Here is an 11,397-nt window from a genome sequence, read left to right as displayed (position 1 = left end):
TCTTTCACACTGTAGGTGCATAGAGAGTGCTAGCAGCTGCGGACCAGTAAATTTACATATAAGGCGTTGAAAGGCGCAGCCGCGCAGATATATGTAGACAAAGTTATCACCATTTCAGCTCTTCTGCGACTCAAAAAAAACCGCTGCCAAGCTACCTGCGATAAGACGATGGCATCGCATTTCATCACCCCATGTTCGGTTAGGTGCGGTCACCTCAATGATGTTGACCAGAAGAAATGCAGCCATGACGAGCCGTGCCAACTTGGAGTCCAGCCGTTTCAGATCATCACCGAAACTTGCAAGAGGTGTATGCAGGACAAAAGATTCCGCAGCAAGTTCCACGACCTTAGAGATAAAGCATCTCTATTCCGTTACTGGGAGTGTCGAAAGCTCAGTGAGAATAGAAATTTTTGGGGGCCTTTCATGTTGGGTGTGGGAGTAAACATCCCGGTTTTTGAGAGCATCACCGCCGAAATGGAAACAAGCATGCGCGAAACATGGCAGGAAGAGACCAGAAGAATCGTCAAATTAGGGAGTTGCGGTGCGAGCGCGGTTTTATGGAGGGTCAAGAATCGTGTTCTGTTGCCGAGATGGACAGCGTTAAGGGTAGAAAGCTTTTAGAAAGGGCGATGAAGATGGTTCTCGACGAGACGAATAAGCCGAAGGAATCGCCAAGTAACTAGTTATCCTTTTCCATCTTAAAGATCTATCCTCTGCTCCAGTGCTCTTTCCCTTCCCGCCTGAAAATCCTGCTATTTCTTGATGTCCACGACCAACGGCCCCGACGAGGCCGAGATCAGGGATGACCTTAAGTTCTCGGCTCTGCGAGCCAGTACGAAACCCTTCTTGCGGCCGCGCTATTGTATGACTATCCCAACGTGGAATGGAGTAGCGACACCTTTGCTCGTATCTTTGACCTTCTCTATTTGGTTCATCTCCACCAAGGAGCACATGGTGTCGTCACGCCCACCTTCATTTTTGACTGCAGACCCAGATAGGTTACTGTCGGTGAAATGTTATGTCAATACACATCGGAATAAGGGGGTCACACAGCTAGGTTCAAGATGCATGTTCTCTCTCTAAAGGGGGCAGTCTGAAGGGGCTATTTATACAAGAGGTCTTAGGGACTTATGGGGACCTCCTGAGTAAGGAGCTTTACTGGCTGTGCCCACGCATAAAGGGGTAGCCTTCCTTACTCAGGAAGTCTTCATGCGTTCCTGCTACATAGGCCAGGGATCCCTTCTCCAGGTCCCTCCCCAACGTGGCAGCCCTGGTCCGCCGACAGTTACCCTCTTCGCAGGCCCATGGCGTTCCGACCTCCCTAGTCAAAGCGAGCTTAGGCGCATGCAAGCCATAGTTCATGGACCAGGTTGTATGCACTGCTAGTCATGCCGATCTACTGGATGGCCTCGTAACCAGGGGTCAACCGCATTGACTAGTTGAAGACATGCCGTTCCACCCCCCTTGCTCTGACCAGGCCGTTACAATGTGGAGGAAGCTCACCCGCCTCATATATGTAAATCACCATATCAACTATAGCCCAGTCTCAAGACAATGATGGTGTAACCTTACGATGCACAAAGCACTCCATCACCACCTCACTCTAGGGATGTCTTCCCGTTTGCAAAGTGACTAGACAACGTCCTGTGGCTCTCTTCATCTAAGCGTTACTTTCCAAGTACCAACATTTGCTATTATGACTTAACATTATATAAATCACGTCTCGTTCGGGGCAAGTCCAGTGCTCATATGCCTTCTCATTACTCTGAGTCCGAATTCCGCTCTCTCCACCATTCAAGGCTGCCGCATTTCGACATGCGGGACGAGATTACCATCAAGGAGATCACCGAGGCCTGTGTCGTTTTTGCCGTGACCGCGGTCTTTCTGGCGCTTTATCTGTACTGGATGATCAGAGTCAAGCCACGAGTAGCTTCGCGTAGGCGAACTTGCGCGTTGATTTCCACGGCCTGTCTCCTCTCGGGTACCGGACTGGTATTCGCCGCTCTGTTCGGCAGTGCGAGAAATGCACTCGTGCCAAGCGTCCTTGCTTACCCCTTCTTCACAGCCTGGAAAGGGGTCACCATGTTATGCGTCGACATCATCGAGGTACTCCTCATTCAGGCCCGCCTAGTTATCTCCCCAATATACTCATTGGTTTACAGCTGATTCAAGTTGTCGATCCCTTGATTGACGCCTATTTTTCTCACGCCGTCAATCGGGCGAGAATCAACATTTTTGGACTAGCACTAGTCTTCCACCTTCCCTTTATTGGGGCGACCGTCTGGCAATTCAGGCTATCTGGCGTCGAATACTGGTGGGCTGCTCCAATGGTGTCTCACTTGGCTACCGTGATTATGGTTATGGCGATATGGAGGAAGACACAGTGTTTCCGTCGTTTTGACCGGCACTCTAACCAGCCTCAGCCAGAGCAGCCGACGTCAAATCAGGGGATGCCGTGGCTTGGAGCAGTAAGCGGATTGGCGTTCCTAGCATCGTCTGTGTTCCTGATATGTTCTGTGAATGGTTGGGTGAGACACCAGTTTGGAGGTCAGTGTGGACTTTGTCTGGCGATTTTAGTTGTGCTAGCAGTACCTCTGGACAGTATGATGAGAGAACACCAGAAGAAAGGGGCAGACAGAGAGATGCAACTGTCTGTGGTGACAGACCCCGGTACTGAACGATCGACGGAGCACCTTGTATTATTCTGAGGGCACTAAATCAGACAGACTGTCTGATCATTTGTACGAGAGCGCACATCGCAGGAGGATATCACGTGCGTCAGCAGGGAACAGCGGTTTCCCGCATACACACACACAACCCTCAAACCTCACAGCATGGTCTAGATAGCGAAGAATAACAAGAACAACACGATCATCGATCAAAGACCCAACTGAGCCTCAGTTAGCCTATCCACACAGACGGTAATTACATCAATATCCGCTCTCCGCCTACGGCTACTTCCTTTAATTTAAGCATCAAGTTTGGGCCACACGCAGACGCCGCATTTAGGTCGCGCAAACGCTCCAAGTATCCTTTCAATAATTCAAAGGATAAGGCTTTCATAGTTGGAAGCGTGACGCAAAGGTGCCTTCCAAGGCATTAAAGGAAGCTATGAATTCCGCGTATATCATCTCGTGCGTATGATCTTCAGTTCAGGCACACCCTCCTCGATCGGAGTACCTACGTTAGTTCACGCAAATTTCCACCAGTTGTCTGAAAGACATGTCCCAAAGAAGGACTTCACGGACTCGCAGAAGGGCCTGTAGTCTGATGATCAAGTATAGGATGGGAAAGACGAGTCTGAATGCGACAACGACTCTCGTATGCTGGAATACCAAGACACCGTAGTCGCGGACGACCTAAAGCGCTTTGCTACGAAGACATCGCATTATCTCGTCATCCGGAAACCGGCATCGATGTCCTGATCATGGCGGCTAAGTTCATTCATTGTGAAAGTGTCCAGGCGTTCAGATGTTCCCTGCTCACCTGCACGAATGAAGCAGCAATCGTATCTGAAACTGGGAGGAGAACGAGCTTACTGCCGAGTACAGTTCTGATGACAGTGGCGAGCCAAGCATGGATTCGCAGCTGTTCCAGCGTACTGCCACCCATGCTGGAAGGCAGCAGGGGGAATTTTGTAAGGCGCACAATCACGACGAAACAGAGAGTGAAGAACGGGGGCCAGTGATGCAATCGTTGATCTCTAAAGAGCTCCTCCAGCAGGCTGGGGTTATCCCCGCATCCTTATATAGGTCCTGCCGCGCGTCGTGATCCCCACTTCGGTTTCAGATGACGCAACCCAGGTCTCTAAGCGCGTGACACATTTACAGGCGACAACGTATTGAACCATCAGCACACATCGCACGAGTTGGTCAATATGGGGCAGTTCCCCGACATGTTTTGCATGAAGGCAACTGAGGATGCTGATTCTGGCTTGTGGAATCAATGTTTCATAGAGGAGGCATCTAAAAACCACTACCATTCTAAGGGCTGGTAAAGATATTCAAATTCAACACTCTTCCACGGCCGGTCGCTTGCTCCTCCGAAATTTGTAAGCACGCTGCCTCTTGTGTCTTTGACTAGGAGCTTGCCATCTTTGCTCAGGTGATCGAAGCCATGCATCCTTCCTCCCGGGGATTTCATCATGGTTCTTCAGCTCGCGCTGTCTGGCGCGTCGTGACGAGCCTGGAGAACACCGGGAGAACCTCATGGTGATTTGAACAGGCTTGCAAAGAGGGAGACCGAACTCCAGTTCAATATGTTCGTCTTGTCCGCTATCGATGGAACCCTTGGCCTCTACTCGATAGCAAGTGTCGGATGCGGCGACCTGAAATACAAGTCCAGGAGGACGATTCTCCTTCCCGTCGCTGCAAGAGGAAGAGTCTTGAAGATCGATAGGTGCGAGCACCGGATATACATCTGCTGTAGGTGACTCTGCAATCTCGCCTTGCGCCTGTTCATCGCGACGGCTTACGCCGTTGTATTGAGTTTCGGTGTCCCAAACCTCCGAGGTTGGCGAGGTAGGACGTAGAAGCCCATCGATGACAGGGAGATGACCAGTTTGTCCACAGGCAACCGACTCAGTATTAAATGGACTCGCATCTTGCTGAATCGTCGAGGCAGAATTATTCGACATGGCGGGCAGAAGAGCCTTTGTTAGATCGTCTGTCGCTTGTTGGCTCTCGGAGAGCTGCAAGATCAAGGAGGGTGATAGAGAAGAAGAAGAATAGGAGAGTTGATGTCTATGCTCCTCTGCTTTTCACACGAGTGTGGAACGGGCTTCCCTGGTCGAGCTTGTCTCTAACCCCTGATGCGAGCTCCGGCAAAATATCCCTAAGTCCTCCGCAGTGCAACTTTGGCCACCTCTTGGCATCTTTCAGCCGGGTAGACTCATGCACCTTCCTCCTCTTTCGGGCCTCTGGTCCGCTGTTGCTCGGCTGACTGTGAGTCAACCCTTAAGGTAAACGTCTAACAGTCAGCCTAAGTCTTTAACCATCCCTTGCATTGGATGGTTCGTGTATCCCTGACCAGGACATCTCCAGCTTCTGCATATACGCGCCGATCACATCCGCCATTTCTCCAAACCCACCAGCAGCTAGCTTCCAAATAGGCACCGGGACGAATCTCTAGCGTGACTGGGCGGACCGCCTCTTCCGAACCATGCATACTGGCCCGCAGCTACCCTGCAGTGGGAGTCAGGGGGTGAGCGTGACGCAGGATTCTGCCTGTTGATTTCTCTTCCCTCGTCCTGGCATTGGAAGTATTGGGGGTGGCGAAGCTTGCATGGAAGCCTTGTGACAAGGAAAGGGCTGCCCACGTCGGCATCCGCTTCGGAAGAAGGAGGTAGCCTCTGTGAGACCCGCGTCCACGGCTACCGAGGTACGAAGGTTTCGCAATATTGGTTGGTGTCGGTGAAATGTTATGTCAATACACATCGGAATAAGGGGGTCACACAGCTAGGTTCAAGATGCATGTTCTCTCTCTAAAGGGGCAGTCTGAAGGGGCTATTTATACAAGAGGTCTTAGGGACTTATGGGGACCTCCTGAGTAAGGAGCTTTACTGGCTGTGCCCACGCATAAAGGGGTAGCTTTCCTTACTCAGGAAGTCTTCATGCGTTCCTGCTACATAGGCCAGGGATCCCTTCTCCAGGTCCCTCCCCAACGTGGCAGCCCTGGTCCGCCGACAGTTGGATATAACGGTTATGAAGTGTTGGCGAACAGCAGCGGCTCTAAAGCGAGCGGTTCCCCGGATGCGGTCCAGCTAATCAACCGACTCATCACGTTTACGCAGGGGCGAGTGTCCCATTTCTCGCCAACACGGGGCAAATGTGACCTGTAAAGTGCAAATCCGACTGTCCTTTGTCCAAGACCCTGAGAAGACTGCAAGAGCTACTCCAGGGCCAGCATGCGGCCGGGCATAAAGGCGTGGAGCTGCTGTAACTAGCTTGTTCTTTTTCCAAATACTTCCCTTGCCAGAGATCTACGACAAGTTTTGTCCATTTCCACGTTCTTGCTTTTGCCAACCCTCACTCTTCCACGATATCCAGCATTGCGCCGATACTCTACTTACGAGACTGTTCTTCTAAAATTTTTAAAAAAAAATCTTGCTTCCCCTTTACTGGCCAAGGAGAGCCTATAGACAAGCCTGCGAGCTAAATGTCACCACCCGCAGTAAGTGACATAAACCCAGGGTGATACAGTAGACAGGAACGTTCTTTGCTAACAGGAAACTCCTTCTCTCTTTCTCTGCTCTATCTGAAAAACAGATTAGCCCGAATTCGAGACAACCAGAGGAGATCGCGCGCCCGACGGAGAGAGTATGTCCAGGAGCTCGAACAGCGACTCAGAGTGTACGAGCTTCAGGGCAGCGAGGCCTCTGCTAAGATTCAAATGGCCGCGAGAAGAGTAGCCAAGGAGAACAAGCAGCTCCGAGAATTTCTCAACACGTACGGCTTTAGTGACAACCATATCGCCCATTTCTTGCAGTCGGGTACCTTCGTGCCACTTAATTCCGACCAAAGCCGTACTTTTCGCGCCGCCGACCCTGGGGTCGCCGTCCAGTCGCTGGAACAGCTTCTGATGCCGCGACGACCGGTCAGTCCAGATCAAGGCTTCTTCGTCTCTTCGTCGAGACAATCATGCCGGGAGCCATCCACCACCAGCGGGTCGACCACAAGTTCGTCCGTCTGGGAGCCACCGCAACTCGCGACGTCCTCGTACGGCTATCAACATCGCATGGGCGTGGCAGTCATGGGCTCGGCGGTTCATCCCCCATTCCCACTGACAACCCTGTCGAGTCACGCGAGTACCATGTGGCAAGACCGAGTTTGTGACGGACCACCGTCTCCGTCGATATTCGACAGTTCCGGCCAGCCCATGGCCACGGCACAGGCTACGGTCATAGGCGATCATCCCGCAATGAACTTGCATTGTTCTCTACCAAAATATTCAGACTCGACGATACCACATTACGATTCCCCAGAGTGTACCCGGTCCCAGAGGGATGGTTCAACAATGAAATGATTGACGAGACAGATCGACATCTGGTACCGCTGTCGAGGATGGCTGAATGACTTGCCTACCTGCAGCTCCACCGCGTTCTTCAGGTACTTGAGCCAATCGTGGGACTTCAGAGGAGGAGAAAACAGATAGATCGCTATTATGGTCAGGGAAACTCTTCTACTGTTCTCGAGATCTACTCGATGCATGTTAGACCATAGCACTGTAAGCATGCTGCTGCCGTTCGAGCTTCGATGTCCTCATCGTTTTTACCAGTCTCATATCCCGGCATGTGATTCAGCTTTTCGAGACTGAGGCAGATAGGAGGTTCGACTTGATGCCAATTTGCAATCTCACACTCAAGGCCCCCGTACGTAATTGCCTTTTGCTGGTCGTCAGGTCAAAAGCGGACCGATGTCGCAAAATGACTGATCTTTGTGAGGATAAACATGACCTTAGACCGTGAGCTGCGAAGTTGGTCGATTCGGAAGTGGTAACAAAACTTGGGACGCCTAGGTTGTATTCCCATCCGCCCAGCCCACTTCTCCCAGTAGTCGCCATTGATGAGGGGTCGCTTGCCCCTTGCTCAGGAGACCGCAACGTCGAGATAGGATATCATGGAAACCGGGAACCGACGTAATGGAACCGAATCGCTTTCGCCGAGTCTATATGCGTTGTGGCTTCTCGAAGAGGAGGTACGACTGGCTCTGCACCTACTTTGCCACGATCTGTTTCCCTACTCCCATATGTTGGGGTCGATTCGCACACCACACTAGGAAACGGACTTGGTTGCTCAGCGTCGCCTAGGCCTTGGAAGCTCCGGACGCTCCATGTGATGTAATGCACACTTTTGAATGGGACCTCAAGTCGTGTTCACCAATGTATGCTAGACATACATAGTATCGACCGCAATCGGGCTTTTGTTGCTCCATGATAGATGGCGCTACTGCATATGGGAATTCCAACCTCTGCTGCTCTTGTGTCACTCCGGATGCAAAGGCTTCTTGCTGTTTGTTGTGAAATGCAGGGATTCTGCTCGGCTCACTGCCTTCACCCTGGCCCGACAATTTGCAGTCGTATTCAAGGGCAGTGACGAGGAGCCCTTCCGCGTAGTCGGCCAAGTCAAAGGCTCGGTCATCCTCAGTACGAGGGCTAGCTTCATCGGCCATTGATGAGCACTAGTGCAGGAGACGGCTGAGAGATGGTGTAGTTAAGAGATTTCAAGACTGGCGAAGGGTTGACGTGGGTGACATGGACTAGGCAGCCTGAGTCGGAGACAGGCTTGGACTTTATAGTGCCTGGTCTTTCACCACAAGGCTGGAGTCTGAGGCAAACAGTATAGCCAACACGTATCTTAAGGGGGAGATGGCCGACGGGAATGCTAATCATGTTTGGGAGCCGGCAGGCACACCATGCGTGCCGCCCGTGCGGATGTCACTTGACTCCGAATGCTTACTGGCTGCAGCACCATGGAGGCTTTACACCAGATCAATGTGCAGCGGGCCAGCAATTGTTGTCAGAGACTTGTGTTCGTTTCGTGTCACTCTTGACTACTCGTCCGACCTTGCACCTGGGCGGGATTTGCTACATGCCACTATAAACTTTTGAACTAGTTGAGCCCTTTCGACGACTGCGCGGTTTCTGGCAGTAGTTCCAGTTCCTCATGGCGCTGAGTCCCGCAGTGTAAAATTGGGGGTAGTCATACCAAATATCGTACGGCATAAACTAGGGCATAGTTAACCTCTCGAGCTGCCACGGCTCCTCACCACTACTTAACACCTTCAAAGCGTAGTGCTGAGACCCGATCTCAACCTTGAAAACGTGTGCCGTGATCTCAGAGTAGCCAGAATATGGTTCCAAGTGGTCATCGAGCATATCTTTCCAGGTGATCGATGCGTTGGCGAGTGCAGAGAGATGCAACATCGGGCCATGACAAGGCGGAAGACCGTCTGGAATGTTCACGTCCTCGTCGAATAGACCATCGGCACATCGAGAGGTGCCTGTAGTCTTCCCGGGAGCGCTGATTCGAGAAGATTTGCTCCGCGTCCGCTTTGCCTTTCTCCCGTCGTTTTGTTGTCGCCGGCATTGTCGTACCATGTTGTCATATTTTGCTCAAAAATAGAGCACACAGTGAAGTGAGATTTGGAAATAACGGAGGCGGGAAATGAAGCCTGTGATCGATGGCGAGTAGATGAGAACAGAGCTGGCGAGGCAATACTTCCAGATATTGAGAGAACCGCGGTTGTATTGCTGTGCGCCGTCGACGGGTGGTCAGGGCTGGCTGGATGATTGAGGTAACCAACAACTCCAACCGTTATGCCCAGTTATTGTCCCAAATGTAACGCATATCTCATTGAGGTACTAATTCTTACTCCCGGAGTTATTGTGCCGACAACGGCAACCTGGTTCCCGTCGCAGCCATCCTTCCCTGTCAATTTCGCCTTCCCCGGCCTCTTTACACGTATCTTCTCATCCAGCCGTGCAGGATAAATCTCGCCGATGCTACAGGCTAGAGCAACAAGGCAATATGAGGTGCACCAAGTGGCCAGAATCCAGCGTCATCGTCTAGCACCTCTCCCACGCCCCCTCCATTGCAAACTTTCTCCTTACATCCCCTTCTCCCCGGCGTGAAATATTCCAGCCAACGACACAGGGAGCGGGTAGCTACGCCACCTCTGGCCCAAGTTGAGACCACCCCTCAGGCTGCCCTCTAGCCGTCCCGGCTTCCCCGGGCACAACCCTGAGGCCGACTTTCCCTTCCTACGAATCGTCTCTGAGACGCGCCCGACCATGCCTTGCAGATTGGAGACGCAATGTGGCCACTATGTCGTGAAACTACCTGCACTCTGTTCACCGACTTGACACGCTTCTTGAAGCTGTTAATCTCGAGGTGAGCATCCCGCCCCTTGCCGCGATGACCCCCTCTCTGCAAGTTACGTCACCTCCCGTTACTTCCAATATATATATATATATATATTGCCCTGCTTCGGGGTAAGTTGGCCATACTTTGGGTCAAGACGAGGGAAGAGAAATTAACGGACAAAGTCCTGCCTCACGTCCTCTTCCTGAACCCCGGCTCAGGGAGGCTGCGGACTAGCCTGCACGATTCAGTTCGCCCCCTGCGCCTACAAGGAAGTTGGCTACTTACGACTCTGCTGAATTGGCGAATTTATCGGCGTATAGATGCAGAAGCTGAAGATTTCTTGGTCAAAGATGCATACACCATCTCAGGGGTGGCCGGCAGGCATCGGCGAAGCAACAGCGGACCACAGCCCGGAAGAAGAGGATGACGCATGATCCCACCCGACGATATGTGCAATGAGACGGCCAAAGCTGCACCTTGGGATTCTCGGGATGATTTGCTGGAGCTCTCGTACCGACCAAGGCAGCTCATCCCATGCCCGATTAGATTTGAAGCAGCGTAGGCGCCAACCCTCCTTTGTCTTTGTTCACATATTTCTCCTTTTCTTTCAACTCTCTGAAAGCCAACAAACGCCGAACGATCTCGAGGCCCTTCTGCCCGCTATGACAACTGAATCTCCCTCGACAATACAGGGGGATATGAGTTCCTTTGCCGCTGAATCGATTGCCCTTGGACAAACTGGTCATCTCCGTGATCTCGATATGCTTCTACGTCCTGCCTCGCCAACCTCGGAGGTTTGGAACTCCGAAAGTCAATACAACGACGCATGCCGTCGCAAAAAATATACGCCAGACGAGACTGCAGAGTCACCTACAGTAAAGGCACAGACTGTGTTCGCACCTAGCAATCTTGATGGGAGTGGTTACTTTTCCTCTCGCGACGATGACAAGGAGAATTGTCCTCCTGGACTTGTATTTCAGGTCGCGGTATCCGATACTTGCCATCGAGTAGAGGCCAACGGTACCATCGATAGCGGACACGACCAACAGGTCGAAATGGAATTCGGCTTCCCTGTTCGCATGCCTGTTAAAGTTACCATTCAGCTTTCCCAGTGTTCTCCGCCGAGCTCGTCACGAAATACCAGGCAACGCGACCAGAGGAACCATGACGGAAACTCCGAGATCCGAACATCCGAGCGACGACGGCAAACCTCCGGACCAGGGCACAAGCGGCAGCGGATTTACAACATCAGGAGGAACAAGCGACCGGTCATGGAAGAGTGTTGAATTTTATTTCTTTACCAGCCCTTAGAATGGTAGTGGTCCCTAGATGCCTCCTCCCCCAAGAAACATTTGGTCCAGAAGCTGGCCTTTGCATCCTCGCTTGCCCTCATACGAGATTTGTCGGGAAATTGCCTATCGTGACCGAAGCTTGGGAGGTGTGTCGATGATCCAAGACGGCATCGGTCGTGAATGCCCTCTACTGCGCACCTTCGCGTCCCGCTTCCGAGTATAGAAGGATTACTTTAAGTGTCT

General features: G+C 51.9%; 1 protein-coding gene across 1 annotated transcript; it reads left to right on the top strand.

The window, feature by feature from the left end:
- Positions 1-10,524: 10,524 nt before the first annotated feature.
- On the top strand, positions 10,525-11,148 carry HRG_00763 (uncharacterized protein; the record flags this gene model as incomplete). Its single annotated transcript, XM_044859234.1, has 1 exon — positions 10,525-11,148. One exon carries the CDS (start codon positions 10,525-10,527, stop codon positions 11,146-11,148), a length of 624 nt encoding a protein of 207 aa, XP_044725634.1.
- Between the last annotated feature and the right edge of the window lie 249 nt (positions 11,149-11,397).

The sequence above is a fragment of the Hirsutella rhossiliensis genome (genome assembly GCF_020360975.1).
Source record: "Hirsutella rhossiliensis strain HR02 chromosome Unknown scaffold00001, whole genome shotgun sequence".
Lineage (NCBI taxonomy): Eukaryota > Fungi > Ascomycota > Sordariomycetes > Hypocreales > Ophiocordycipitaceae > Hirsutella > Hirsutella rhossiliensis.
This window is presented reverse-complemented; position numbering and strand designations above follow the sequence as displayed.